The 27,730-nt window shown below is 39.4% G+C and overlaps 1 protein-coding gene across 5 annotated transcripts in view; it reads right to left on the reverse strand.

The window, feature by feature from the left end:
- Positions 1-27,484, reverse strand: part of LYST (lysosomal trafficking regulator) — a 79,060-nt gene extending 51,576 nt beyond the window's left edge. Inside the window, exons 1-9 of one of the 5 annotated variants that reach the window (XM_039568283.1) lie at positions 27,367-27,463; positions 13,445-13,529; positions 12,355-12,381; positions 12,051-12,249; positions 11,068-11,158; positions 6,942-9,018; positions 4,269-5,301; positions 2,842-3,003; positions 2,037-2,193 (exon numbers count right to left, since the gene is read on the reverse strand). In XM_039568283.1, the coding sequence (XP_039424217.1) occupies positions 2,037-2,193; positions 2,842-3,003; positions 4,269-5,301; positions 6,942-9,018; positions 11,068-11,158; positions 12,051-12,242 (3,712 nt within the window). In that variant the 5' untranslated portion in view covers positions 12,243-12,249; positions 12,355-12,381; positions 13,445-13,529; positions 27,367-27,463. Of the gene's footprint in view, positions 1-2,036; positions 2,194-2,841; positions 3,004-4,268; positions 5,302-6,941; positions 9,019-11,067; positions 11,159-12,050; positions 12,250-12,354; positions 12,382-13,444; positions 13,530-27,366 lie in introns of all 5 variants that reach the window. The other 4 variants (XM_039568284.1, XM_039568281.1, XM_039568280.1 and 1 more) reach the window with 4 other exon arrangements.
- Positions 27,485-27,730: the final 246 nt, after the last annotated feature.

Here is a 27,730-nt window from a genome sequence, read left to right on the forward strand (position 1 = left end):
CTCAAGCTTCTATACAAAACTTTGAGCCTGCCAAGATAGGAAATACATTTAAATAATTTCATATTAAAATTCTGGAGGAAGCAGATTGTTATTTAACTCAGAAAACACACATGACAGAATATCTGCATGACAATCACAGAAAAAAAAACCCCAAACATGTAAACCTCCCCTATTACATTTTGGAGAGACTTTAAAATACATTACTTAAAATTATTTGGTACAGACATATGCTACATGCAAATGTATCATGGAAGTGTTTCAGGTTAATTTCTTAGTTCAGAAATGCTTTTAAAATATTATAAATCTATTGACAAAGCCTAGTCACGCAGATAAACAGCAGCAGTTTGATGCAGCTCTATTAAAGGCCATTACCGCTCATGCTGATCTCATACCAGAACATATGCACCCAGATGTGCTCAGCACAAAGGAAAAAATTAAAGCAAATTCATGTTAAAATTAAATATACAAGCAGAATACAGCAAGATATGAGCACATCAATTGTTTAGAATAAAAAGAAATGTTGTATAACAAGGGGACTATCAAGTCAAATGAAGCATGTGATTGGGAAAAGCCAAATAGTGCTTGACAAACCTGACTGCCTCCCACAAGCGACTAACCTGCTGGGGTGACATGGAATGAGGAGCGGATGCTGTCTACCTGTATTTCTCCAAGCCTTTCCATAGTTTCCCAGGCTCCTCCCAGAGAAACTGATGCATTAGAGTGGAGACAAGGGGTCTGTGCAGTGGGTGGGCACTGGCTGCCTGGCCACATCCAGAGGGGGTGGTAAATCCTTTTCAAACTGGAAACTGTCACAAGTGGGGTCCCCAGGGAGGGATTTTGGGTCCAAGGCTGTTTAATATCTTCCTGAGTGCTCTGGGTGATGGGACCAATCTCCCCTGATGGAGCTTGCCAGTGATACCAAACTGAGTGGTGAAGTGGACACTTGGGAAGGGAGAGCCAGCCTGCAGGAAGACCTGCATAGGCTGGAAGACTGGGCTAACAAGAACCTTATCAAGTTCAACAAGGAAAAATGTAATGTCTCACACATGGGAAAACAGAATCCAGGAGTGCAGCACAGGCTGGGATCTGCCTGTCTGGAGAGCTGGGATCCCAGTGGACAGCAACTTCAGTATGCATCAACATGTGCTGCTGTGGCAAAGAAAGCCAATGGGATGCTGGGCTGCATCAACAAGGACACCACCAGGAGAGAGAAAGAAATTATCCCACTCTACTCAGCACTATCAGGCCTTACCTGGAACTCTGAGTTCAGTCTTTGTCCCCACTATGCAAAAAAGACAAGAGGAAAGATTGAGAGAACTGGGCTTGCTCAGCCTTGAGAAAAGGCAGCTTGGAGGACATTTTACCACCATTTAAAAGGTGTCTATGAAGAAGGTAGACTCCTTTTTTCCAAGGAGTCACATGGACAAAGCAAAGGGTAATGGGTACATGTTACTTCTGGGGAAATTCCATATAGATGCAACAGGAAAGTTTTTCCTAATGAGAAATCAGTCACTGGAATAAATCTCCCCAGGGAAGGGGTAGATTCCCCAACATTGGGCACTTTAGATTCAGATGGACAGGGCTCCAGGCGATCTTGTCTAGATTGTGCCTTCATCAAAAAAGGTTGAACCAGATGATCCTTTGGGTCCCTTTCAATCTGGTATTCTATAAGACAATTAGACTATTTAATTTTCACCAGATACTTATAGTTCTAAAGAAAAAAAAAATTGAGCATTGATTTTCAAACATGCTACTGATAAATATCTCTGGAGTTTCTAAACCACAATAATATATTTGAGCAACATGAGTTTAGAACAAGAGTCACATAAGCCAAAACAACCAAGACAGAACTTCTTCAACACTCAATAAGAGTATTTATCATCTCTCCATCTGTAACTCCATCCTACTTAAAGTAAATAAAGTTAATTATTTCTATCTGTTAAAGGTGTTTGCCTTGTTTTGGTACATTTCAAAAGACAAACAAGCTTTGCTATATCATAAAGACAGCTTTGTATATTCAGAAAGTTCCCATTTACCTTCATTCTTAGTTTCACTATCATCAGGGTTACTTTCACTATCTGCTTCATATCCTTCCTCTTCAGCAAAAAGTTTAAGACTACAGCATTGCGATTCTTCGGTTTCTTCAGAAATTTCTCCAGGTTGTGACACAGGCTCCTTCTCAGTGTAATGGGTCTGTACAATACAGCCAAATAGACTATGATTGGTCAGAAAAAAAAATCTTTGAATCAGAAAAGCAAATAATTTAGAACCATCCAAATGCCTATTTTCTCCAAGCCCATTGGGAAAATAAACAAATTAATCGTACACTTTCAAGAAACTTGAGATACGTTAAAATATTTCATTCTTTTGTAAAAAACTGAATCCACAAAGAGGGATTTTTCTTACTAACTACCTAATCAGAGTTTTAGTAAGCAGCATTAAAAGTAACTGTGTTTCCAAATCACTATCACCATCAGCATGCACCTTGACATTCACTCGGAGGTGAAGATGTTCACAGTCAATAAGGTCACTCAACATCCCTGTTTGAGGCTCTTCCTTTAGGAGTTCATCACACTGTTGTGAGATGAAGGAGTAAAGAGAACATCAGGTTGACTGAGCTTGCTACTTTTTGGGGCATGACTCATTTCTGAGCAGCAAATGTGGGGATCGTATCAATAAACAGCATTCCACTTTCATACGAGAAGCAGAGATTTCATCTTCAACTGTCACAATAATCAAACATATTTAAACATTTCCTGTCAAGTTTACAAAGACCCAGAGAACAAACCTGAGAAAATCTTGCATTATTCAGAATTAGACTGCTTAACTGGTGTTTCATACCTTTTCAATTTTTTCTTCAGAATGATCCAGATCAGCAGAAAAAGTGCCCAAGGCAACTCGAAGCAGTGCTTCAAACAGAGGCTTTGCCAAGTCAGTTTCTACCACTTTCGCCAGAGCAAGCTGCTCTCTTATTTCAAGTAAGATATCATCCACACAGGTATTCTGTGTTTTGGGGGAGAAAAAACATTTTGATTCACGTTTCTATTTCTAGCTGACACAAACAGTCTAGCTCTTTCATTTAAGAGCTTCTCCTTCCACCTACACAAATCTTGATGCCATGATGATTTTTTTCTTTTAAACCCCTTTTATACCTTTTTACAACTTCTGTATTCTTAGTGGGTTTTGCCTACATTCTTAAACTTGTTTGTTAAGCTAAGAGATTAAACATTTTAGAAGTTTTGTAGTTAAGGATCAATATGCCCCAGACCCCAAGGTCCTCTCCAGAACACATTTTACAAACTAAGACAAAACCATCCAAGGGAAAGTTCCTTAGAGAAAGAGGGGCTCATTTGAGCCTCTCATTAGGGAATTTTTGATAGATACGCTAATTAGTAAGACCTATAATGTTATACCAGATCTTTTGTGGGGTGTGCATTGCAATGTGCATTGAGACCAGGAAAAAGCATCAATCTGACTTCTCATCTAAAATCACCAGACTTCATCCAGTCTCTTGAAATAAGAAAGATTCGTCCTATATGTCATGACATTTAATTGGAACCTACACACTGAAAAAATCTGGCAAAATGCTGTTTTCTACTATTTGCAGGTAAAAGTGCTGTTTCAAAAATAAACATCTTTGAAACAGTTTCAGGTATGCTGTGCATTCAAATCACACCACAATACTACTAGAAGTTAACAAGACAGAGGGTGACATGTCCAAGATCACAAAAGTAATGAGTGTTGGAGACAGAACTCCAGTTCTTTCCTCTACTTAATGCCTCCTGCTTTGCAACAGATTGCCAAGTAAAATTCAAAAGAGCAATTAAAACATTAAAGAAAAGAGGTGTCTTCTGTGAATTAACAACTTCTTGTGGAACACTGAATTAGTCCACCTCTAAGGTTTAAGGAATAATTTTTTCAGGTGTCCTTTCAGTATCTCTGCCCTTCAGTAGTCCCTTCTCAGGCAAAAAGCAATGTGAGTCACTATGTATAACGGTGACATCTTGCCTACACAGCCTTCCTGCAGCATCCTTTTCACACACATTCTCCACTGAATACTCTTTCTAAAAAGAGTATTACTCAAGCAGACCACCACTCTACCAATCTCATTACTTAGCTGTATGCTTTCAGTACTATACAATATATGGTACCATAAAAACAGCATAAGGTTTTTACCTCCCTAGAAGAACTTTTGACAAAATTACTGTTAAAATAATATTGTATGAAACAAATATGAGCAAAGCAAGCTAGGGAAAGTTGCACAGTACCTGGTGAAACATCTCCCCTTCCGTCTTCTGCTGCATGGTGCTTGCACTGTGTAGACAGATGGTCAGCAGAGCTTCTAGAAGTCTGATACCTTGAAGTGCCCACTCAGTCTCTTCTCTTACAGAAGTCCTTATCCCTTCAAGCTTGGCAGCTGAAGTAACTGAAGCATGCTCCATGCTCACAGGGCTGTCACAGGAGACAGAGCCAGGCACCAGCTGTTCAGCACCAGCAAGACTGCCAGAACTATCAAGCTCCAACTGTGTCATCTCTCTGCTTTTAGCCAGCTGAACAGAGTCATCCTTGTTGAGAAGCTCAGTACAAGGATTCCCATGTGAACTTCTGCTGCTTTCACTCAATACTCTCTCCCTCTTTTCTCGTTCATTTTCCTTATGTTTTGCAAGTTTCTGAATTATCAGGATTAGTAATCTATGGCATGCTTCAAAGCCTCCAAGTCTATGGAACTGTCTCTGGAAAACTGAACTATACAAATAGATGCAACAACACATGGACCAAATATCTGCAGCCCTATGAATATGTTCCAGAGAGGGCAAAGTAAGGCTTTCCAGGGACAGATAGGGTAATTTGTGGCCTAATGGCTCACTAGCTGTACTATCATATCCTGATGTATCTTCACACTCATTAGCTGAATCCAGATCACCATCTGCTTCTTTACTTACACATAAAAAAGCAACACAGAGGAACAGGTTTATTGTGTTGACATGAATGTCTTGGCTCACAGACTTTTTCTTTTTTGGGTAAGCCTCTTTCAAGCCAGCATAAAACTTGCTCAGGCTTTGAGTAACTTCTGAAACAGCATGCTGGCTACAAAGAGAAGTGGGCAAGTCAGACACAGATTCCTTTTGTTCACTGTTCAGGCCTTCCAGTTCTGGTGTTGCTTGGTCTTCCTGCTGATCATCGAGGCAGAGTATCAATGTCTCTAACACCTTCAAAGAATGGCTTCTTAATGTATCTAAGTAATTTAGCTCAATCATTTGATTCACTCCATTACAACTCAGAAACAAGTCTCTAATTACCCTGCAAGAGAAAAGCATAAGAAAGTTACCTTTATAAAATCAGCCAAAAAACTCATGTAAGGTGAGCAATTGCTATAAATTACTTTAGAGAGAAAAGGAAGTTGTCTGCAGTACTCTAGGATCCTAAGTCAGCATCATCTAGCTGGTAGTGGAAAATTCAACTTTTTTTTGAGATATAATGTAGGAAATACCTCCCGCTAAAAGGTGGACCACAAAAATATATGATGTTCAAAACATTAAAGGCGGTTTATTAACTTTATTTATGACATTTTCTCTTTAGTGGTATTTCCTTCCCCCAATTTTTTATTAGCAACTGAAGCTAGTAAGTCTTTATTTCTCTGTTCTGTGATTTCAACAGAAAGCAGAGATTCCTTCTCAAAGAAACTTGAAGACATACTCTTAGCTATGTCTACTAGTTGCATGGATGATGAATTTCAGATAAATTTAGGAATACCTTTCAAGCATAAGTTTTTGTGCAATTGTTATGCCAGCATATCCAATGACAAAAAAACTTTCCATATATTTGCTTCCAAGTCTATTTTTCCGTTCTTCTACTCTCCAAGCATTATGTTAAGTTCATACAAAATTTGGGGTAAGGATCTGGAAGTTTTTTAGCATATTATGTTTGCTCGTAGATATCCACCTTACTTACCTCCCATGTCCTTCCCCACAGGATCAGCTTTTAATCTAACCAAGTTACTCTAGAATCAGAAGAATCATTTACTTGTATATTCCCACCCTTAAGCCAGCAAAAAAAAAAAAAAATAGGACATCTTAAACTTTTTTCTTAATCTAAGCTTTATTTCTCTTGCCTCTTTGCCACTAAGTACACTTTCAAAAATGAATAGCTTCTGACACAGTTTAGGTTAGGATAGAAGTTAAAATTGTATGAGATAATCCCTTTACATAAATTGGAGTACTAGTCTACTCGTTGTCTTGGGTAAACCCACTAAATTCACTTCAGGACTCCAAGAGAAATAAAATCAGAAGCTTTCCTGACAAAAGGACACATTCATATTCTGAAAAAACTTCCATATATTTATTAAACAATTACTTAATCCATTTAATAACGAATAAAGTTTCTATTTTATGCCCTGGGAGAATGTTTGTGCCTTTTTTATGTTTTGGGGTTGTTTTAGTTTGTTTTTAAACTATGTTTCAATGAACAGGATTTTGTAAGTTAGAAACCAATTATTTCAGGAAAAGTAAACATCAAGCCTTATTTTTGAAAGGTAGTTTCTATAGTTCCTTCTATTCTAGAAGGAAAAAGGAAACAGATCAGAAAACTAAGTAGTCTAATTCCCACAGAAAAATGGCATATCAATCTGTTTAACATTCCAGACTAATTTTAGAATAAGAAATGAAGAGGCAGAGAGTATGTCACACAGGACAAAGATTTTATTTGTTGCTACACAGTTTGGCTTGTTAAAGACCATAACTCACGAGTAAAGAGCCCTCACCTCCTAAGGTTTATGAATCTAGGCTTATACCTCGTTACTCAAGCATTTACCTTGTTGCCACCTGCAATAGCAAAACATTGCCTAGAGTCCAAAGAAAACTTACATTCTGATCAGTAAAAAATATACAAAGCTCTGTACCTAATTAGCATGTTTTCCAATAATTAACAGAAAATCAACCAACCTGGATTTCAGCAACACAGGGAGCATCTGCAAATAAACCTGAAGCACTTCAGAAGGCAAATCCTGGCTATGGTAACTGCACATCTGTTTATCACCTGTACTTATTCCAAGTTGCTGCTGAGCATGGCAAGCTAGCTCAACTCCTCTCTGAAGCACAGGATTATAGATACAGTTATACAGTTTCCACTGGACCACTACATTTCCCTTTTGAATTAAGTGGCAAATATGGCTTGCGATCTGGGCGCCACGTAGTTTGTCCTCTTCAAAAACAATGTCCTGATAAGCCTCCAGTGCATGCCATCTCAACAACATATCTTCAGATCCAGTGCTAGGCAGAATTCCCTGAACTCTGCAAGAGGAACTAGACAAAGGACTGGCATCACTAGAGTTGCCCTGCAAGGCATCTTCCAGCTGAGCAAGCTGATCACAGTCAACAGTACATATATTGCATGATGACTGTATAATTTTTGGAGAGACTTCTGCTCCACCTAGTTGATCCAATATAAATTTGTTAAGGATGTTCAGTATGTGCTGTTGAAAGTTTTTTAGGATTGGCAACTTGGAAGCATGGAGCAATGGGACAATCACAGACTTCGGGTCCATACAACAACATATTCCTACATTATGTACACCTGAGAGAATCTCAGCACAGGTACTGGTCAAAGAAACTTGCTGCAACAAGTGCAAACACTGGTGTGCACAAACAGCAATGCAGCAGCATCTCTCAGGATAATCAACTTCTCCATCAGCAGTTTCAAAAGGGTTTTTGGAAGCTTGGTTTTTAAAAGCAGATACAGAGAGCCCAGAGAGATCTCTGTGGTGATTCATGAAGTGAGAGTACTCACATCGTCTGTGCCTCTTTCTTGTACACATTGATTGGTGGAGCTGCTCTGATTTCACTTTTTTGACAGTGCTGATTATTTTCATGATGCTGTTGATCAGGGCTTTCAGATGTTCTGAGGCTTCTCCAGGTACTCCCTCATTCTTCATACAGAGCCATTCCATTTGAAGCACTGTTACTTCGAACAGCTTAAATCCCTGCTGCTGTATAAACTCATGAACCAGATCTATAGCTTGGCTAAAGTAGAATGGATTAGAGGCTGCACTTTGTAGGCAGCAGATCAAAATCTGCAAGACCCCTTCTATAACCTCAGGTAGAAGCAAGGCTCTGTGACGATACCTAGAAAACATATAGTCATCCTGAACCAGCTGCTGTAGTGTTTTCTTGTATCCTGGAGCAAAAGGACCAGGTTGCTTTTCCAAGCAAACTCTGATTTTTAATGCTGCTTTAAGTAAGTCTGTTAAATTTCTTCGTAAATTGTCAGGCATTGTTTCTGTATTGCTAATGTCTAAAGACATAAGATGTAACACTGTTCGAAAGAGCATCCTTTGGATCAGAGCCACGGGTTCTTCTGTCCACCCTGCAGAAACCACTTCATTTTCTGTGTTACTACTTACATTGCAAGAGTCTCCAAATCCTGATAAGAACTCTGTCAATGTGGGCACAACATTCGCTGAAAGAGCAGAGCTGTGATTCAAAGTAATATCAAATTTGCACACTTTCTCTAGGAGAGATAGTAAGACATGGCATAAGTCAAAAGGAGAGTTATTCATGCTGCTCTCAGAAGTTCCTGCAGCTGGCTCATTCAAAATCTCAAATGCTGGCCTAACTTTGCTGGAACTTTCTAGATTAGGGGCATCAATATTAGAATCTGGTACCACTTCGGCAGGTCGGCAATCACTTTTACCTCCAGGGTAGCTGTCCCTACCAGAAGCCATTAAAAAGGGCTGCAGTAACTGGGAGCGCCTGTGTTTTGTTATTACAGCAGTCTTTTCATCCGAATTGCCTTCGGAATCGGACGTGGACAGCTGGGACCTCCTTGCATCTCGCACAGAGTAGCGGTGGGTGGTTTTGCGCAGACGGCCGCTTTTTCGAGAGCGAAGACTGAGTTTCACAGAAGTCTGAAGAAATGAATGAGCGTTTCCATCCAAGCTTAGTTTTTCCTGAGTAGATTTCACAGAACTTGTATTATTCTCTTTGGTCACACATATGTCTACTGTAAAGGGTATATTAAAATCTGTTGAAACAGCAAAATAACAAAGGAACATTAAAGGAGCATTATAATATGTAAAGCATTTTTCCTAATTTTATAGTTAAATACTTCCAGATTTAAAATATGCAGCAAATTTGTATCTTAATAGGTCATGGTTTTGCATACACCTATGTCAGACATTTTCAGTATAAAACAGGCAGCAACAACTCATGTTTACGGGCCATACTGGCTATTTTTAAAGCCTAGACAAATTATTTCATTTTCTATTTAGGGTTAGACAAAAGTGTGCTAAAAGGTTTCCTAAAACTTCTTGTTGGCACAACTATTCTCAAAAAACCATTCTCAAGACAAGATGTCATCAAGGCAGGTGAAAGAACTTTTTGGCAAGCAAACTAAAGGGAGGAAGAAAGGTCTTTTTAACTTGATGCTCCATTGTCACTTTTTGCAACTCAGCTGCTATAGGAACCGGGTGTGTTAGCTCACAGACCTTTTAGAATGCATGAGGACATTGTTAGTGTACTAGTGGTAATAGAAAAAATAAATTTCTCTACTTATTATCAGTGCAAATCTTCAAGTATACAGACCTCAGTCTTTACTTCACCACTAATTGCTCCAAATATAAGCAGCAGAAATAAAAGCAGGGGATTTAAAAATAGTCAGGGACAAAAGGGAGATGGAAATGAATAAAGGTTAGAGTCCTGAATATTCCTACAAAAGCCAAGACAAAATCCCCAACTTTCAAGTAAGCAGTATAAAATAGCAAATATAAAATTTAAATCTGATTCTATGGGCAAGAACATTTTGAAAAATAAAACAGAAGTACCACTGGTTCATTTATATCAGTAAACTCAGAGAAAATTATCAAAAAAAGCAAGCAGAGAAACAACTCTGCATGTTCTTGGATTAAGTCCATTGTTGTTTTAAAGTAGTGATAGGACTGTAACGGGATGCTTCGGGCAGTAAAATAACTACCATAAAATAAGTGCAAGTATCCTTCACCCCATAAGTTCAGTATTTAGAAAAATGCCACAGTTAACAACAACAGCCCCCACCCCCACAAAACCCCAGAAGCCCACATAATAGCTATAAACATTATTTGAGCTGAAAGAAAAGATGCTTCCATGTGCAAGCACTATTGTGCCATGCTGTTTCAAAAGTCATAGTTGTGATACTTAAGGAAGAAACATCATCTACTTTGAAGGCAGGAAATTAACCAGTACTTTACCAAACAAAGGATATTACCTGCACAGGAAGAAAAAAGCTGCGTAACAGGGGAACTTACTTCAGTCCGAGAAAGAACCCAACTACTTAGTGCACAACTGCATACATTGTGCTTACTGTATCAGTACTAAGAGAGGGTAATTTGTAGAAGTAAAAGCTGTGCATTACGTAGTGTGTAAACCACATCTTAAAACCTCTCTACACAACAGCCTTTTAAACTAACTCTAGAAAAGCCACTAAGAGCAACCAAAACATTTCATTAATTCCATCATGCTTACAGGCATGAAAGAATGATGCAACTGAGCAAGAGGAAAGCTTATTATATAAAAGCTCTATGAAACTGGCCCTTTAAAGACTCCAAGTCTACAAACATTAACAAAAGCCTTCAATTTGGAGGAATTTCAAATAGCAAAAAAAACCCTGGAAGAGCTTCAGGTATGAATCCTTAGAAGCTCTCTCAAACAGTCAGGTAACTTCATTTCTTTCATTCTCTTTGTTTTACCCTCTGGGAGGGAAAAGAATGCATCAGACAAATCTAAGAGCCCAAAACAAAACAAAAAAATCTGACTAAGATCACTGCCATTTCATTGTTCAGTTTTTACACAGCAACACAAGCACTCCCTTTCACACTGACCAAAAGCCTTTACCTTCTTTGCACAATTTTCACCTTCCTTGTATGCTGACAGGAGATTGCCATTTTTTAATTTAAATTCTCTGCAGAATTCACATCTTCATTCCACATTAGAGGATATGTGCTACAATGAGCTACTTTTTAGCACAAAGTCCTAGGCTCTATAGTAAAACACAAATCACTTATTTTACATGCTTAATACTGTCAGTGATAAAACATACCTATTGCTTTTTCTTCCTGGACAGGGATTTTCCACACCAATGGCAGAAGGGACAGCAGGAGGGTCAGAAGTTCTTCTCGACATGTCAGCTCCTATGTTAGGAACAAAATAAAACCAAAAGATCTTGTACTTTTAAAAAATAGATTAACCTTCTTTATTTTACCATGCTAGTCAGCATTCAGTTCCCTATGACTTTCTGCTGTTTTAAGCACTGAAAAAAATGACCCAACTGCAAAGACTGCTATAATCATTAACTAGAGCCAATCAGAAAGCATCCAAGACATTTATTACACCTCTGCAACAGTTTCTATACAAAGCTCTCCTAAAACCCCTTGTAGAAAGAATTACCCAAAAAAAACCCAAAGCCCCACAGAAAAGTCAGAAGCACAGAACAGTGATTTTAAAAAGTCAACATGAAACCCCAGACAAATTTGAAACTTTGCTCCAAAAATGTAAGAGCAAAAAAGTCAAAACCACAGAATAACCACTAAAAACCCTCCACTCCAGCTGGGATTCTAACACTTATATACTAAGAACTTCAGTGGAGGGAAGAACTGTAGAAATCAGATTTCAAACACAATTCCTATGGGATGCTTTGCAGTGCTATCAGAACGGTTTCAGTCCTAAAGAACAAAAACTTTTAAACAGAGAAAGCTGACTCAAGCATTTTGGCACTTTACATCATTCTGGGACATGCAACTGAAGTCTCTTTCCACCCAGCTACTGCACTTGAGCTTCACAGATGCCTAGGCAAATATGAGCTGGCAAACAGGTATATGATTATCTCGTTTTGCATTTTCAGCTCCTGCTAAAGGACAGAATGCAACTGCAACATATCTTTTTGAATTTCCAGTTTTCCCAATTAACTCATGCACTCTCCCATAAAAAGGAAAGAAAACCAGCACCAAGAACAACATGAGCCAGAAAAATCCACACAGCCAAAGCTCAATACAAAAATTAAAACCAGTTAAGAAAAGCTACTACCTGATCAATAATTGAGTTCAGAGTGGTAAGCAAAATAAACCCACGGCCTTGAACTAAGTATTGTCCCAGTGCTGCCATATGAGTTTCTTCTTCTTCATCTTCCTTGGCTTCTGTCCTCTGTACCACTGCATTGCACAGTCTGTTGACATCAGTCAAGAATTCCCGTGCCAGTGAGTTACTGGCACTGCTCATGTCTGAGCTGTAAGTAGAGGAAAGGACAGAAATTAACTCCATCAGAAAACACATACCTTTTAGACAAAATACTGGGGGGAAAAAAAAGGAGTGTTTCTTCCCTGTCTCTCACCTCCTCCAAAAGATAGTGTCTGTTGAACTAAGGAATCAATACAGCGATGTAGGGTGGAAGGGAAAGAAAAGAATGAACTTAGAGAATATCAGTGAAACTTTAGCTAACAGCCCAGGACCCCAAACACTGATTTTATAAATCTATCAGGTGAAAGCCTGTGACAGAGCATTCCCTCCTACTGCATAAATGGAAGTTAATGACATTGTTCCAGCTTTTCTTTGTAACCTCTATGCAAGCTTCAACATTTGTCTGCTACTAAAAGGTATTGGACCTGAAGCATAAGAGCAAAACACACAGCACGTACACATCATTGTACGGAAAACATATTCTTTAATACGTTATTTGAACAATATCATATTATGTATTCCAACAGTATTCAGGCTGTTTCAAATGGAAAAGAAAAAAAAATTACTGAGTTCAGATAATTTTGGGAGTTGCAGAAGTACAATGCTTTAGATTTACAACTAAACCAGAAGGTGTTTTCCTTCTGGCACAACTGAGTGGGTAGCAGTTGCTACTAGAGTGTGCTTAATTCAAGAGACAATTCTGCTGCCACTGTTCAGGAGGAAATACCAAAAACATTGGTTCTGCTTCCCAAACTGATTAATTTTGCTTTGGATGCTCAGCACTAGTACATGAAGAAACATTTAACTCAAACAAGACAAGAAATGCAAGACTCAGCTGTAGAAAATTCTCAAGAGGATCACTGAAGAAAGCAAAACAAAAACAAGAACCAGTGATGGCAACTATGGAAACAAGATGATTTAATCCACATAAACCCTACTTAATAAGTGCTACAACAGCACATTTAACTCCTATTTCTGTATAAACAGCTGAAGTAAAAGCTTCAAAAGTCAAGTATTTTCATTATATCCAAGCACAGAATATGCGAAAAAAAAGCCAAATAACTTTCAGTGCAACATTTAAATATAACAGATGGATTAATATGTAATTAGTAGGTAAAAAATAAGACCTTTGAAGTAAAAGCAAGTTTGTTTGCACTAATGGTACAGAAAGCTCCTTCTAGTAGCAAAACTGCAAGCACTTATACATATGACATTCACTGTAGAAGTAACAAAAAAATTCTTACCAGAATCCCTTTGCCAGCTTAACACATCTATCTCCTACCTGGAAGAAAAAGCAAATATATTCTGGAAATATCACTCTTGGTTCACCTGTTTTTAAAAACAGAAAATTATCATGGTTAATATGAAATTGATTTTTTTAAAAGTTATTTTATGATAGCTATTTGAAATTTAGGAAGAGTCCTTGAGGGTTTTTTGAGCTTCAAAGCCCTGGTTTTCACTTTTAGCTTAGGACTGTGCACAACAGAAATCCTATTACAGAGAAAATAATTGGCATATATGAGATAAATTAACATAATAAAATTCATTAGTTTTTAAAAAGCAAAAGGAGCTAGGTATGCAAGTGTAAATAGTTCCCTCTAGGAACAGTATGAATTTTTAGTGATCACTACCTGCATATATAATATTTGAAGAACTTGCAGCTCCAGGTACAAGTGAGGGATAGCAGGAGAACTGAATTATGCAGTCAGGTGTTGAGTAAATGCATCTTAAATCTGTCCTAGTCTGTCCTGCCAGAATACCAATCTTTATTACACTAAGCACTGGGGAAGATTTAGTTAATAAAAATTGAAAATTTGTCAGTGGGAAACTCATCAAGTGAAAAATTATCACTGGGAATGCAAAGGGTCATAACCAAGAAAAGTCTCAAAAACATTAAGCTACTAAAGGTCTCTAAGTGAGCACTCAGAAGACATTTATTATATCCACAGTTAATTTTGGGGGGAAAAAAGCCCCCAACAGATAGAGACAGGAAAAAAAGGAAAGAAATACACTAAATTCATTATTTTAGTATTCTCAGATGGCAAGTAAATAAAAATTGCAGCTTTAAGTTAGTTATGATGAGCATGACCATTACATGACAGACTTATTTAAGGAAGGAGACAAACACTACAGGTTACCCAGGCAAGCACCTAATAATTGGCCTCCCTCTGAGTGCTAGGAAACATGTTTCATCCACAGCCTCACAAAAAAACTAACTTACCCATTCAGCTAATATTCACAATTTATTGAAATAGAATAGTTTAAGCAGCTAGTGGTTTTGCAGTTGCACCAGACTAATAGATGTAGAGATAAGCTGTCCATCACATTTTAGTATCCTTCCAGTTGAAGCTTCAGTCTCCAGGTTTCCTGCACTGCTTGCATTATTACATGGATTAAACATACATTGCCATACTCTATCAAAAGGGTGGATCAGTAGCAAGATAAAGTACGATTTTGTTACCATTAACACAAAAAGACACTAAGCATATATTCTGAATACAATAATTTAATATAGAATGGATAAGGAATTAAGATGCTCTCATCCTACAGTGCAGAAAAAAAAATTGTGAAGAGATATGCTGTTTAATGGAGCACTTCTTTTAGGACTTGTTTCAACAAGTGCTAGCGAGTTTTGTTGTACCTATTTCTTTTTCTGCAATTAAGTTCTGAAACAGACTGACAGCACAAATGCGTCTGTCAAAACAGTTTGTGATATAACCTCATTATTCAACTTTTCTTGAGGCTAGAGACAAAGAACGTACAAGGAGAACTGAGAGCTAATGAAGAAGCTTCCAAAAAAAGCTGTCTGTGGACAGACAACCTTCTTCCCTTTTGTATTTGCTTCCTGACAAGTGATTTGAGCACTTTAGGAACCTGACTTTTCAAAGGAGAACTCCGTGAACCACTTGCCCTCCTGACATTATAGCACAGTAAACCCTCTGCAGAGGTTGGGGTGTTCATGGGGGTGTTTTTGTTGTTTTGGGTCTTTTGTTTAATTGCATTTTTATTATTTTTTTTTAACCCACCCCCACTCTAAGGTTTCCACTTGCTTTTCACCCTTCTCTTGTAGATTGTGGTATGCTGATACTCCACCCTACACAGCATAGACTTTCATGTCCAAGAAAGTATGCCAGACAACTTGTTTCAAGCAGGATCTACTCTACTGCAGCACTTTTCTTTTGTTTCAAGTGACACATCTTTAACTGCTGTGGTGCCTGGTAATATGGAAGCAGATGCTACACAAAACCCCTGTACTTTCAACTTCAGAGATGTCACCTTAACAACATAAAACCTCCAAAACCTAAAACATCACTTATGAACTAAGCTGTATGAGAGCAGAAAGAAACCTACTAGAATGCTGTATACAGTCACAATGAGACATTTACAGTTTTACAGCTCTGAAATACACTATGTGTCAGAGCTTCACATAGCCAGCTCCTAAAAAAAAAAAAAAAGGAAAAAAAAAAAAGAAGCCATTTCTTTTCCTAGAACATGAGTATCATAAAAATCACCTCTACTACATAGTATTTATTTATAAAAGGAAAAAGCCCACAAGTTAAAAAAAAAAATTACTTAACTGTGAATAACCTGATATTCTTCTATAATCTGCCCATTTCATGCCAATCTTTGCATCATGCTCATAATTCAACCTGTATCATGTCTGCCCTCTGGACCCCTTCTGCATCAGCTCTCAAGGGAGTTATTTCCTATTTACTGTTGTGGTAGAAATCGATTTCTTACACCTGAAAATTGTATTTTCTCTGAACTTATTTCCATTTTTATGAAGTACCTAATCAACTGAGCATCTTAAAATGTAAGACTGTCTTGTACTTGCTTCAGTGGACTTTAAAAGAAAATATCAAAATTGTTCATAAAAGGATGGAACTCAAAAATAAGACCACTTCAGCAATCCTGAATACTGAATCATTAATATACTAGATTAGTGCTAATGATGAGATGTTATCTCTAACAACAGTAGAATTTGTGTAAAGAAGAAAATGCAACAAAGGCATAGTCAGAACTAGTACTCTGTATACTAGAGTGAACTGGGCCTTCTCCTTAGTCATGTTTTCAGCAATGCATTGCCCAGAAAGGCTTGGAATGTCCAGTAAACAACAAAAAGCAGTAACTACTAAATTACTACAGTACCATCATAATGAAATACAGTACTAAGTCAAAAGCCCTCAATACTAGTCTATTACCTCCAGTAACTGTTGCATAACAGATGCAGCAGGAGTAAAAGAATACTAGATGACATATAGCTACATGAAGTTGTTAATTTATTTATCTTCCCTAGTTTTCTGTTTCAGGTAAGAGATAAACCATTGACCAGGCGTGGCACGTGTGTAAGTCCATAAAAGTACAAACTGCAATGAAGTTGCATTTTCAGTAGGTATTAAAATTAATGCTTTGAAAAAAACCTTAGTTTCCATAAGACATTGTGCAATCAAGTTTTTTCTGGCCTCAGTTCAAAACTTGCAGCCTTTTCACCCATTCTGTAGGATAAAGTATGTGGGAATACAAGTTCACCACTGGCCAACACGCACTACATTTAGTTTATACAGTATTCATTTCCATTAGCAAATGCTTTTCCCAGTCTCATTGCTTGCACTTAATGTTTATTCTCTGCAGAGCATATTTGCTACCTTTTGAAGGATTTTTACATTAATATATCAATCATTATTTAATCAGATTTACTCTGGGGTTAAACTTGCAATTTAAGCTCAAGCTTCTGTTAGCAGAGGACAGATACATAATGAAGAGCATCCGCATCTTATTAACACTGGGACACTCCACAAGAGGCTTTTGCTATTGTAGCAAAGATTGTCACAGTTATTGCAGAAACTAAGTTTAGCTTGTTAGTGGCAGACAGCAATTTTGATTGTCTGGTTAAAGAAATTCACTAACAGACTAAGAATAAAAACCTCTGTGCAAACTGGGGAGGAAAAGAAAGTGCATGAGAGCATGCAACAGAGAAATACATATCTAGTGTGGCCTGGAATGAAATGGGAAGTAAAGTGCTGCCTTGAAATCTGTATGTGGTGAGAGAACGCAAGTAAAGCCTGGAAGCAGTGCATCACCAAAATCAGCATTCTTCATTTTCTGTTGTTTTGATATGATTCAAAACTTTACACAAGCTGGAAAGAAATACTCAGCTGACATTGCCAAAAATAGGTTACGCAGCAGGAGCAACACATAGACCTAAAGAAAACAGGAACCTGCAGTTTAAGCAGAGCATCTCAGAAAGCTTGAGACACTTTGATGCTTTGCATTACTGATGCAGGGCAATCAGCCAACAGCATAGCTTACAAAACACAGTGAACATTTGCAAACCATCCAACAACTCAGCCAAAAACATGAGCAAACAAGAGCAAAACCAAGACACTTTCAAGTTTGGTTCATTCTCAAAACAGACATACCAGACAACACTCCGGCTCCACAGAAGACCTCCTACTTAATATTTTCAACCACTGTCTGCTCTGTCCTCTGCTATTATTTATTAACTATTTGGGGTTACAGAAGCAGAAACCCCATTACATACTAAGGCAGTGCTGCTCCAACCATGACATAGCACATGAAAAACCAACCTCTTAACATACAGAATTTATTATCAGACTGCAGGTAGCTGTCAATTTTTTCGGCACAGTGCTATTTCTAGCCAAGTCCTTGATTTTGTCAAAGAGTTCAGTAACCAGCTTTTAGCCTTATGTGTAGTCCACTAGATCAATATTACTTCTGAACAAGTTATTCAGAGTCTCTCTCCCCATAATAAAGAAAAAAGTGAAAACCTAAAATGCTTGGTATGTTTGGTTAAATAACACATGCACTGTCCTTTTAACAAGCCAGGAAAGTGTGTCAAGTGCACAAGACAGTAAACAAGTATTATTTTAATGAACCCTCAAAAGTATGGTGAGACCATCAGAGCAATGATGTTTCAGTACACACAAGCATGTTTATGTCTGTATAATCTTAATATTGCCACTTTTATGTGTTAACTCCCATCTCACTTAAGAGGGATGTTTGTCTTGCAAGGCCTGAAGTTTGAGAGTCCTGCTTCTACAAGTATTGTAAACCTTCTGTAAGTATGTTGTTTACTTGTGTTCTACTGCCATGGTATTAAAAATCTAATCCATGAAGCTCGGTGCTTGTACAACCAGAGAATTAAAAAATTTCTACCTGTAAGTGGATGCAAAAGAATTGTATCTTGCACTGAAAAAAAAAATATTTAAAGGAATTATCTGTGCTTACTGAAAAAAATAGTCTTTAAAGGAATAAAAACATTCATTTTCATATTGTGTATGGTCAGGGAACACTGACATGGATGGCTAAACTAGCCATTCCTGATGCAGAATAGGAATGACAAGGGAAAAAACCAAATGAGATCAGACAAATAATATGCCAGGTTTGTTCAAATAAAAGAAACATGTGTTCTTCAAAATACCTGTCATATATATATATAAAATCAAGTCAGCAAACATACCCAAGGCTACAGACACTTTGAGATACACAGAGGCATTATAGCAGGTGCAGGCAGGTCACCTTCTCAGAAAGAGTTTCAGAGCTGTCATTCTTCTGATCAAGACCCAGATCTGTGGTGTACCACACAGGGAAATAAGAAGAAAGAAAAAAACCAAACACTTGCTTACTCCCAAATTATAGTTTCCCATGATTTTCAGGCCTCAGGTTTTTTTGACAGTTTGAAATAAAACTCATGGGTAATGTCACTGGGCACAAAGCTTGTTGCAGACTACACTTCCAAAACTTGGTCAGCGTATTCTTTCAAAAGAACGTAATGTACTTACTAGAGTTTAATCAGATTCCTGTGATATATTCTGAGTGCTGAGTGTTTATGTCTGCTCTCTCCAACATGACTGCTTCTAGAATCTTACTTGTCTAGCATAACTATTGGTGAAATCAGCTCTAAATTATAGAACCATTGCTCAGAGGTATCTCAGATTAACATATACACATTATTCTTGTCTACATACAACAATACACCCTACTCCCTCACACAAGTTCATGTTTTTCTGTTCAACAGTTTCTAAAACGTCATCTTAGGACATTTTTTCACGTTAAAATTCATCAGGTTCTCAGGTTCTGCCTTGAGCTACAAATATCAATATTCCCTTTACAAGTTAACAGATTATCAATAATTTCCTCCTTTTGAGTCTGGGGGAAATACCACTGAGACAGAGCTAATGGCAAAGAATCCCACAAGCTAGCTGCATATTACACAAGTGCTTTGAGACAGCTTCTCAGCTTCATGGGGAATTTTGTTTAGTCGTCAAGCAACATGAAACACCCGTGAATACATTCTTGTCAAGCCTGAAATCAAGCACAAAAATGAGAGATGATTCATCTAACAAGATAAAAAGTACAACACTAATGAAAGACAGGCTCTCAAACAACCACCTACACTCAAGTTATACATTAGCCCGGTATGTATGCTATACTCAAGTTTATGCTAAGATTGTGGTCCTACACTATCCAAAGTCAGTAACTACAACATAGCTGTTAGCCAAATTAAATCCATTCCAGTTCATTTAAAATTTTCACATTTCAGACCACTGCATACAGGCATGGAGCATAAGCCCTCCTTACAAGAGGCATGGGGAAAGCTGGGGGCCTTTGAAGATAATCACTGCAGCACCACGTCAAAAACAAATATGCTTGCTATCACGAACATCAGCTAAAACGCACTGAAGAATACAATGCTGTTACCAATACCATGAGAATGCTGGCAACAAGCTTTGTTAGCCGAGTTGAAGGCTAAGATCTCTTCCAGATCTTATCCAAAGTGTCAGAGGCCAATACCTCTGCAAACACATGGTACTAAAGGAAGGAACTGACAAATATTCCACCACAAGGTGGAATCTATCAAAGACCAGTAAGTTCTTACAAAAGAAAGATGAAGGATGAAGATCATCTGTAAAACATTTGGCAGTGAGAAGGCAATGCTCCTAAGTGAGCCTTGTTCTGAACACTACTCAGACTGCTAACAAGCTCTTCCCTAAATAAAAATAAATACAAGTAATACCCCTAGATACCTTCTTCCATACTTTAGGTTTGATACTTTAACCACAGAACAGACTATAGGCAAGCCTTAACAGTCACGGCTGCACAGTAACAACTAAATCTAAAGATCAAGACTAACCTCCACAGACTCTACAAAGTGAAAGGAAAGCAGCAGTCTAGCACAGCAGGTAAGTCAGAAGTTCAGGGCCTCTGTCTCCAGTACTGAGCCCACAGAGATCAGCCCTGCACAACCAGGCAGACTTTGTGATACCCTCTCTTACATTAATCCACAGTACTGGAGATAGTGTGGTCTCTGTGACTATAGTTGGGGCCACACTACAAGTATGCAGACCATCCTGCATTTTGAACAACAAATATCCACTCAAGTCATGATCTAGAGGCTCATATAAAACTTTTTGTAACTTACAAGATTATACACTTTGATTGTACCAATACTTGGAGAAAGAGAAGAAGTAAAAATTTGAGCAGTATCTTGAGGCACTCTTGGTGAAGGGATATGAATGAATAAAGGCTATGCTAAATGAAAGCATAGTAGTTAGAGGATTAAAACTACAAAGTGCTTAAGATAAGTTTTGGCATTGTGACTAAACTACCCACTAAGAACAACTAAATAAGAGGGAAAGATCAATGATCAGAGTTCTTTTTTTAAAAAAAGTCATTAAAGGTCAGAAAACTAATTCCACTTCTGAATCTTTAATACTGGTCAATGAAGTAGGTACTTTCTATTATCAATCAGAAGCAGACAAAACAGCAGCTGGCAATTTTAAAAAGTTACCTAAATATCTGAGAGTTACATACACTGCTATTCCTGTTAAGATCAGTATGCCAGCTTCTTTACAAAACTGGAAACAGCTTTGGTGGTGTTAGGGGAACAGACCCTGTATTTCTCCCGGGCTTTACAGCAAAGAGGCATTTGTTTCAGCTCCCCGTCTCAGACTGAACTGGACTCAGATGACCCAGTCAACATTCCAGATAACTGCAGGCAAAATGACTCACATCATCTCATTTTAGGTAGCTTTTCTCCAGTGGGAATGCAAATAAGGAACAGCTAGGATTTTTTACTTATTTTTGAAGTTTAAACAGCACTCCAAATTAGTCAAGGAGTACAGACGCCAACAGAAAAATTGCAATCAATAATTACACTTAATTACACAATAATTACCTATAACAATGACCAGAAAAATGAAGTTTCCCAGTATACCTATTACTAGATAGACAAACATTTAACAAAAGGCTGAATCACCAGAAAAAACCTTTAATCTATGCACAATACAAAGAAAAAAAAGCACCAAAATAGGGAGACCCCAATTATAAATGTGTATCACACATGAGCACACACAAAAAAGATTTTACACTCTTAAAAATAGTGAGGAGATGCACGAAGTATGCCAGATGAAGGTACATATGTAGCCAAGTAGTATTTTCAGTAAGCAAACACAATATGATAATTTTTCCTGCAAATGCTAAGGACTTAGTGGGACTCCAATAATCAAATTGACTGTGTAACTGATGTAATTTAGGCTTCTAAAAATAGTTCTAGAGTAATTAGGAGTACCTTCTGGAGTGGAAAATACACCCCCACATCACTCCCCAGAATTTTCTCTATATATTCAGGCACATAAAGGAAGTTTTCTGCTTTCCTTTGATCTTTTCTTAATTGAAACATGCAAATAAAAAAAGAAATTACACATTCCTCACTGACTCAAATCTCCCCATATCACTGAAAGATGCAAGAAAGAAAAATTATAATAATCATGTAGCACCCAAGGTTTTAGACTTGAGGGCTTTTGCTTTGTTTTTTCTACAGCAAACCATAAGAATGTTTGATCTCAGTTCTTGGAAATTAGGATTGTTAAACTCTCTTGCCTTCCAATAGAAGGAGAACAGGAAGGTCAAAGACTAGCACTTTTTTTAATACTATTTCAGTGTCTGTTTAAACTAGTGAATCAAAACTGTACAGATGTCAACTTCTGAAATCTTACAACAATCAGCATATTGCTGGATTTTTATCAGCTCCTGCAACAGAATTATAAGCTATCAAGAACATTTCTTGCCCTAAGTCTTAAATATTTTCCTTACTAATTCACATTTTTCTAGAATTAAGGCACTGAGACATATTCATCCCTTCAGATTGCTGTTTCTGTTACTCATTCCCCATCTTTTAGCTAATGCACTAAAGTCTATCAAATCAGTAGCTTACTGAAGTTAACAGATCTAGTTACATACTTTGCACCATTTATTACCCCAAAGAACATAAATCTTTGGTAAATGCCTTCACAATACTAAAGAGGAATAGATGATGTGTATTTTTTTCTGCAAGTGTTTGCTGAAATAAAACTGCACAGAAGTTAATATCAGTTTTAATACTTCCAACAAACCCTTGCGTTTGGCACTACCTGACAGTAATTCCTTCTAATATTTAATCTTCCCAATTTTCTCTTGGGAAAGCAAAAAGATTTTTCTCTACTGTCAACAGTTGGAAAAATCAGAAACTCCCTCCTCCCACCTCACAGTTATGCTCCCATACTCACTCATGCTCCCATACTTTTCTAACTGAAGCCAAGGAGCTCAACTTTCTGGGTGCACAAAAAGCGAGCAAAGAATTCATAAACATGAGAATTAGCTGAGACTGTCAGAGTAGTTGAGCAAGCATCTGACAGACACAGTCTAACAGGCACTAGTCTTCCACCATTTTTGGCAAACCACCATTCATTACTCGCCTTCCACTTCCCACCTTTTAAATTATCCAGGAAGTGTGGAAAAGCTTTTTCATAATGTAAGTAATACCCACAGTGCCTCAGCAGCACATGGCTCAACAACCCCATACAAACACAAGTGTCACAGGACAAGCCCCAGATGCCTGCAGGGAGCTACACAAGCTCAGAAGTGCAGAAGACAACCCTGTCAGTGCTTCCCACTGCGTGGTCACTGCAAAATCTCACCCACAGTAAGGGCAGGCAGTAGGGAGTTACTTACGGGGGAGAAGAGCATTAAGAAATAGAAGACAAAGAAGCAGAAGAGTGGAAGCCCTGGCTCCTTCGTAACACACCAAAATCACAAAACCCATGAGGTACAGAATATGAAGGAAGATTAAATGTGCAGTAGTGACTAAAAAAAAGCTATGGAACTTTACAGAAATATCCAAAACAAAAATGCACTAGAAGTTTCAGCAGGTACAGGTACCAAGATACAGCATTATTCTAGGACTTCACTACATGGATCACAGTATTACATACCTATCCCTTCTTCCACATACATAAGCTAAGGAATTTCACAGGATTTCTTTCCATCTTGCTCTCTCACTCCGCATCAGATTTAATCTGTATCTTCACACAACATAGATGCCGAAAAATCACACTAAGAAGATTCACACTTCTATTTAAATAATTGGTACAAAAAAACTGACTTTCCAGAAAAAGAGATTTTAATGAGACCCCATGAATCAAAGAGCTAATAGCTTATAGCAAAAAAACCCTCAAGACTACACATAGCCTCTTCCTCCTTTCCCATCACAAATTCCAGTATCACTTGTGTAGAGTGCTCTATCTGGAAGCAAGATTTTACCTTGCACTAATTTCAAAGTCCCTGAGAGCCATATTCAAATGCAATACATGAATCTAAACAGAGGAAAAGAAAACCTGATCCTGCATACCATGCTGCTTTATTAGTTCTCAACAGGCCATGGCAGCTGAATCAGAAACCCTGCTGAACCTCAGTAAAAGCCCCCACCTCTCAAAATGCAGCTAGGGGTATAGAGCTCAGCCCACCTGACAGCTCATGACTAGCAAGAAGATACTTCTGTTCTTCCCCAGCAACACTTCTCTTCCTCTTATCTCCAGCACTGCACTCATCCAGTTCCTTCTTGATGTGACCCACCCCAACAGGTTTGCAGAAAACTAGCTTTTTCAGCTGGATTTTTTTGTTGTTGTTGAATTGCCATATTGAGGGATCAGACAGTTGTCACTGTCAGTGAAGGGAAGGCTGCAGGAGGGAGATCTCCCCCTTCAGCAGTAACAAGCTGCTTGATCAGCTTAGCAAGCTCAGACAAGTAAGTCCAAGTCACACAACAGAAGGAACCTCAAGTCTCTTCTACCTGATCCTGTCCCAGGTATACCATCCTCAGCAGTGCTGTCACAGGAGCCAATAGCTGCAATGACACCAGCTCAACTACTTGATCCTATCTAAATGCCCGTGAACCTTCATCGAGCAATAATTTTCCAAAGTACCTGATATTCTCACAACCATCTCTGAACTGGAAAAGAAAGCAAGAGACAAAGTAATCCCAGGCATATATACATAAAGGCCTCCCTCCACTGCATATTACAATCCTTTTCTAACATTCTAATCCAATTTTCCAACAAACATAACAAAAAAGATGAAGTAGTGACATCTCATGCAACAGCTACTACAGTTCTTAGCTAAGGAAGCCCACAGAGCCTGACAACTCCTCAAAAAGAAATACAACAGGTATAAGTGTGTCTTCTCAATGACAGCTGTTCACTGCAAAGAACTGAAATTCACCCACAGAGGACAAGCAGGCGTGCTCTGCACAGCACTTCCAGGTGCAGCAGGATCCACTTACAAAATAATCATTTCACCCTAATTCCCTCTGCTCCTTTCTGCACTCAAAAGACAAGCATCAAAACTAGTTATGCTTCAGATTTCCTCCATGGGTAACATTACCTTATTTGAAAAGAGATCAACATGACAATGGTGAAATTCTGCGAATATGAAGGAAATACTAAATGACCAGCTGCAAGGGTGTACAATTTTATACTAATAAGGAAGCAGCATGGTCTATTACAAAAATCACTGACAATAGAAATACAGAGCTGAGCTTCCTGAAGTGCTTGTTCACAGGATCACAGTATTTACTTATGCTCTTGGAGCTCAACTGTAAAGAGAACTGCATGAAAACAGCAACTTACTTTCAGTATGTGTTAAGAATGCAGTTTCTCTTTTCCAATGTTTATATATCCGGTGTCTCACTTTCCAACAGATCCTACACTATTGTTCAAAGTGTTCACAAAGTGCTCTTTCCTTACTGTCTTAAGCTGCACTAACAAGTGATGTGGCGACACATGAAAAACCTACCAGGAACTAGGAGGAAGGAGGAAGCAAAAGAAGCATCAAAGGAGAATTTTCATTAAATGCTTATTAACCTAACAGAAAAACTTCTTACAATCAAACATTTTTGATAGAAAGCTGTCTTTGAGTACTGTTAAAAAAATTCACACGACAAAGAGAAAGGGAAGGCAGGAAGGGAGTGACATCAAAAAAGCTCTTCTTAAGAAATCTGTATAGTCTAACAAAGCAAGTGACAACTGACTTCCTGAGATCTCTTATTTACTATTAACTTTGGTTTTAAAAGTAAAGCATTGAAAATTATATGCTTTTAGCTTGCAAGAGTCTCTGTCCAAAGGACAACAAGGAAGAACAATAAAATTAAAACACCATAGAAAAAGATGAGGGTTTTTCCCTTATCTATGGTTATCTATGAAAACAACATTATTTTTCATTCACTCTATTCAAAACATCCACCAGAAACTCTCAGAGCCAGTAAACCACAGATTTTCTAAAGCACCTGAGAGGATGCTTTCTTCTTTGCACTACTGGTCTGTGAGCCTACAAAAAAGGCAAAAAGGAGACTCAAGAATATTTTCCTGAGTCCTTACCACACTGTAGTTCCATTATGATAAAAGCTCTATGCAGACATGGTTTCTTGTCCAAGCAAACAAAATCAGATCCTTCCTTCAGGAAATGCTAAATGTTCCAGACACCTCTTTTCTGCTACCTAGCATAAGATTATGATACACATGACTAAAACAGATAGCTGTCCCACCATCTCATCAGCAACAGTACACAAGCTTGTGTCACTAGCTCCAGATTTCTGTAGATCCTTATAATGAAGTCTTACTGATTCACATGGCACTACAAGCAAAAAGAAAGAAAGAAAGAAAGCAAAAAGTCTGCCATCCAGATTTTTTTTAGCCAGTCCCATTTATAACCACATTAGATGCTTTTCTAACTCCTAGGCCATGACATTCAGTCATCTGATCTTCTTTCTGAATTTCTTCAATTGCTCTGCTTTTTCTCATACAAGAACTTTTATTTTCACTTCCAGTGATGCACCTGCTTTTCCTGCCTTCTCCCTTCACTGCAGATGTTAGTAAAAGGTAGCTCTTTAGTTCCTCTGGGGATATCAGGCAATATGCAATTCTCAGATTTTTGTTTTTCTCTCGGAAAAGCATCTTTGAACGTTCTCCCCACTCTCAAAGAATATGTAGAAGAGTTCCCATCGCTCCTCTGTCCACTCATTTTGATGGATGTTGTTAAAAAAAGGTAGTTCAGGTGCTGAAACGCTGCGACCCTTGTATATTCCACGTCCACCAGCGTTATCGCGTTTCCGTGAACAGCCCACATTTGTTTTTCTTCAATCATTAGCTGCAACACACGCCTCGCTGACAGCAAAGGCGTTATGTTCCCGCTTTGCGCCAACACCTCGCACACAACGTTGGAAGGGACCACAGTGGGGCATCTGCTCCAACCTCCCTGCTCAAGCACGGTCATGCTAGAGCGTGGCACAGGATTGTGTCCAGACGCTTCTGAAACATCTCCAGCGAGGGAGACTCCACAACCTCTCTGGGCAATCTGTTCCAGTGCTCGGTCACCCGCACAGCATCCCGGTAACACGGGAGGGGGCGGAGGAGAACCCGCACGCACCGCCTGGACTCGCAGACGGAGTATTAAACGTCGCCTTTCGGCAAGGCCGAGGCCTCACGTCAGCAGGGACCGCTCCGGGCGGCCCCGGGAACACTCGGGCCCCGAGCCCGCGGCGCCCCTCCCGCCGCCGGCGGCCGCTGCTGCCCGGGAGCCCCGGGGCGGGCCGGGCCCCACCCGCGCCACTACCGGCGGCTCCTTCCGCCTACTACGGCCGCCGCCGCCGGGCTGCCCCGAGCCTCCAGCGGTATCTCCAGGCGACAGCAGCGCCACTGACAGCCCGCCCCGGCGCCGCGGCTGCCGGCTTCGGCCCGCCGAAACCCGCGGACAGGGCCTATGCTGAGCGCCCCCCCACGGCCCCGCGCCGCCAGGCGAGCCCCCGCGGTGGCGGTACCCGTCCCGCCCTTACCCGCTCCTCGCCCCGCCGGAGCCGACGTACCCGGCCGCCCGCTCCGCTCTTATCCCGCTGACAGCGTCCCGGCAGCCCATGGCGGGAGGTTCCTGCCCGGCCCCGCCGCGCCGCCCGCCCCCGTCTCCCCGGCAACACAGCGCTCGCCCCGCCCGCTCCCGCCCGCGCCTCCGCGCCCGCCCTGGGCCCGCCGCCGCGGCTCCGCCGGGTTGGCCGGGCTGGCGGCGGAAGGGCGCTCCTGGGAGTGCAGAGGCGAACCTGCAACTGCCGGCTCCCCGTGCTCGTGAGTGCCACATGGGCAGCCGGCCGGCCTGCAGCTCCTGCTGGGGAGCCGAGCGGGCGGCAGGTCCCCCCCTAAGCCGGT

This window comes from Corvus cornix, chromosome 3 (genome assembly GCF_000738735.6).
Source record: "Corvus cornix cornix isolate S_Up_H32 chromosome 3, ASM73873v5, whole genome shotgun sequence".
NCBI classification, from domain to species: Eukaryota; Metazoa; Chordata; class Aves; order Passeriformes; family Corvidae; genus Corvus; species Corvus cornix.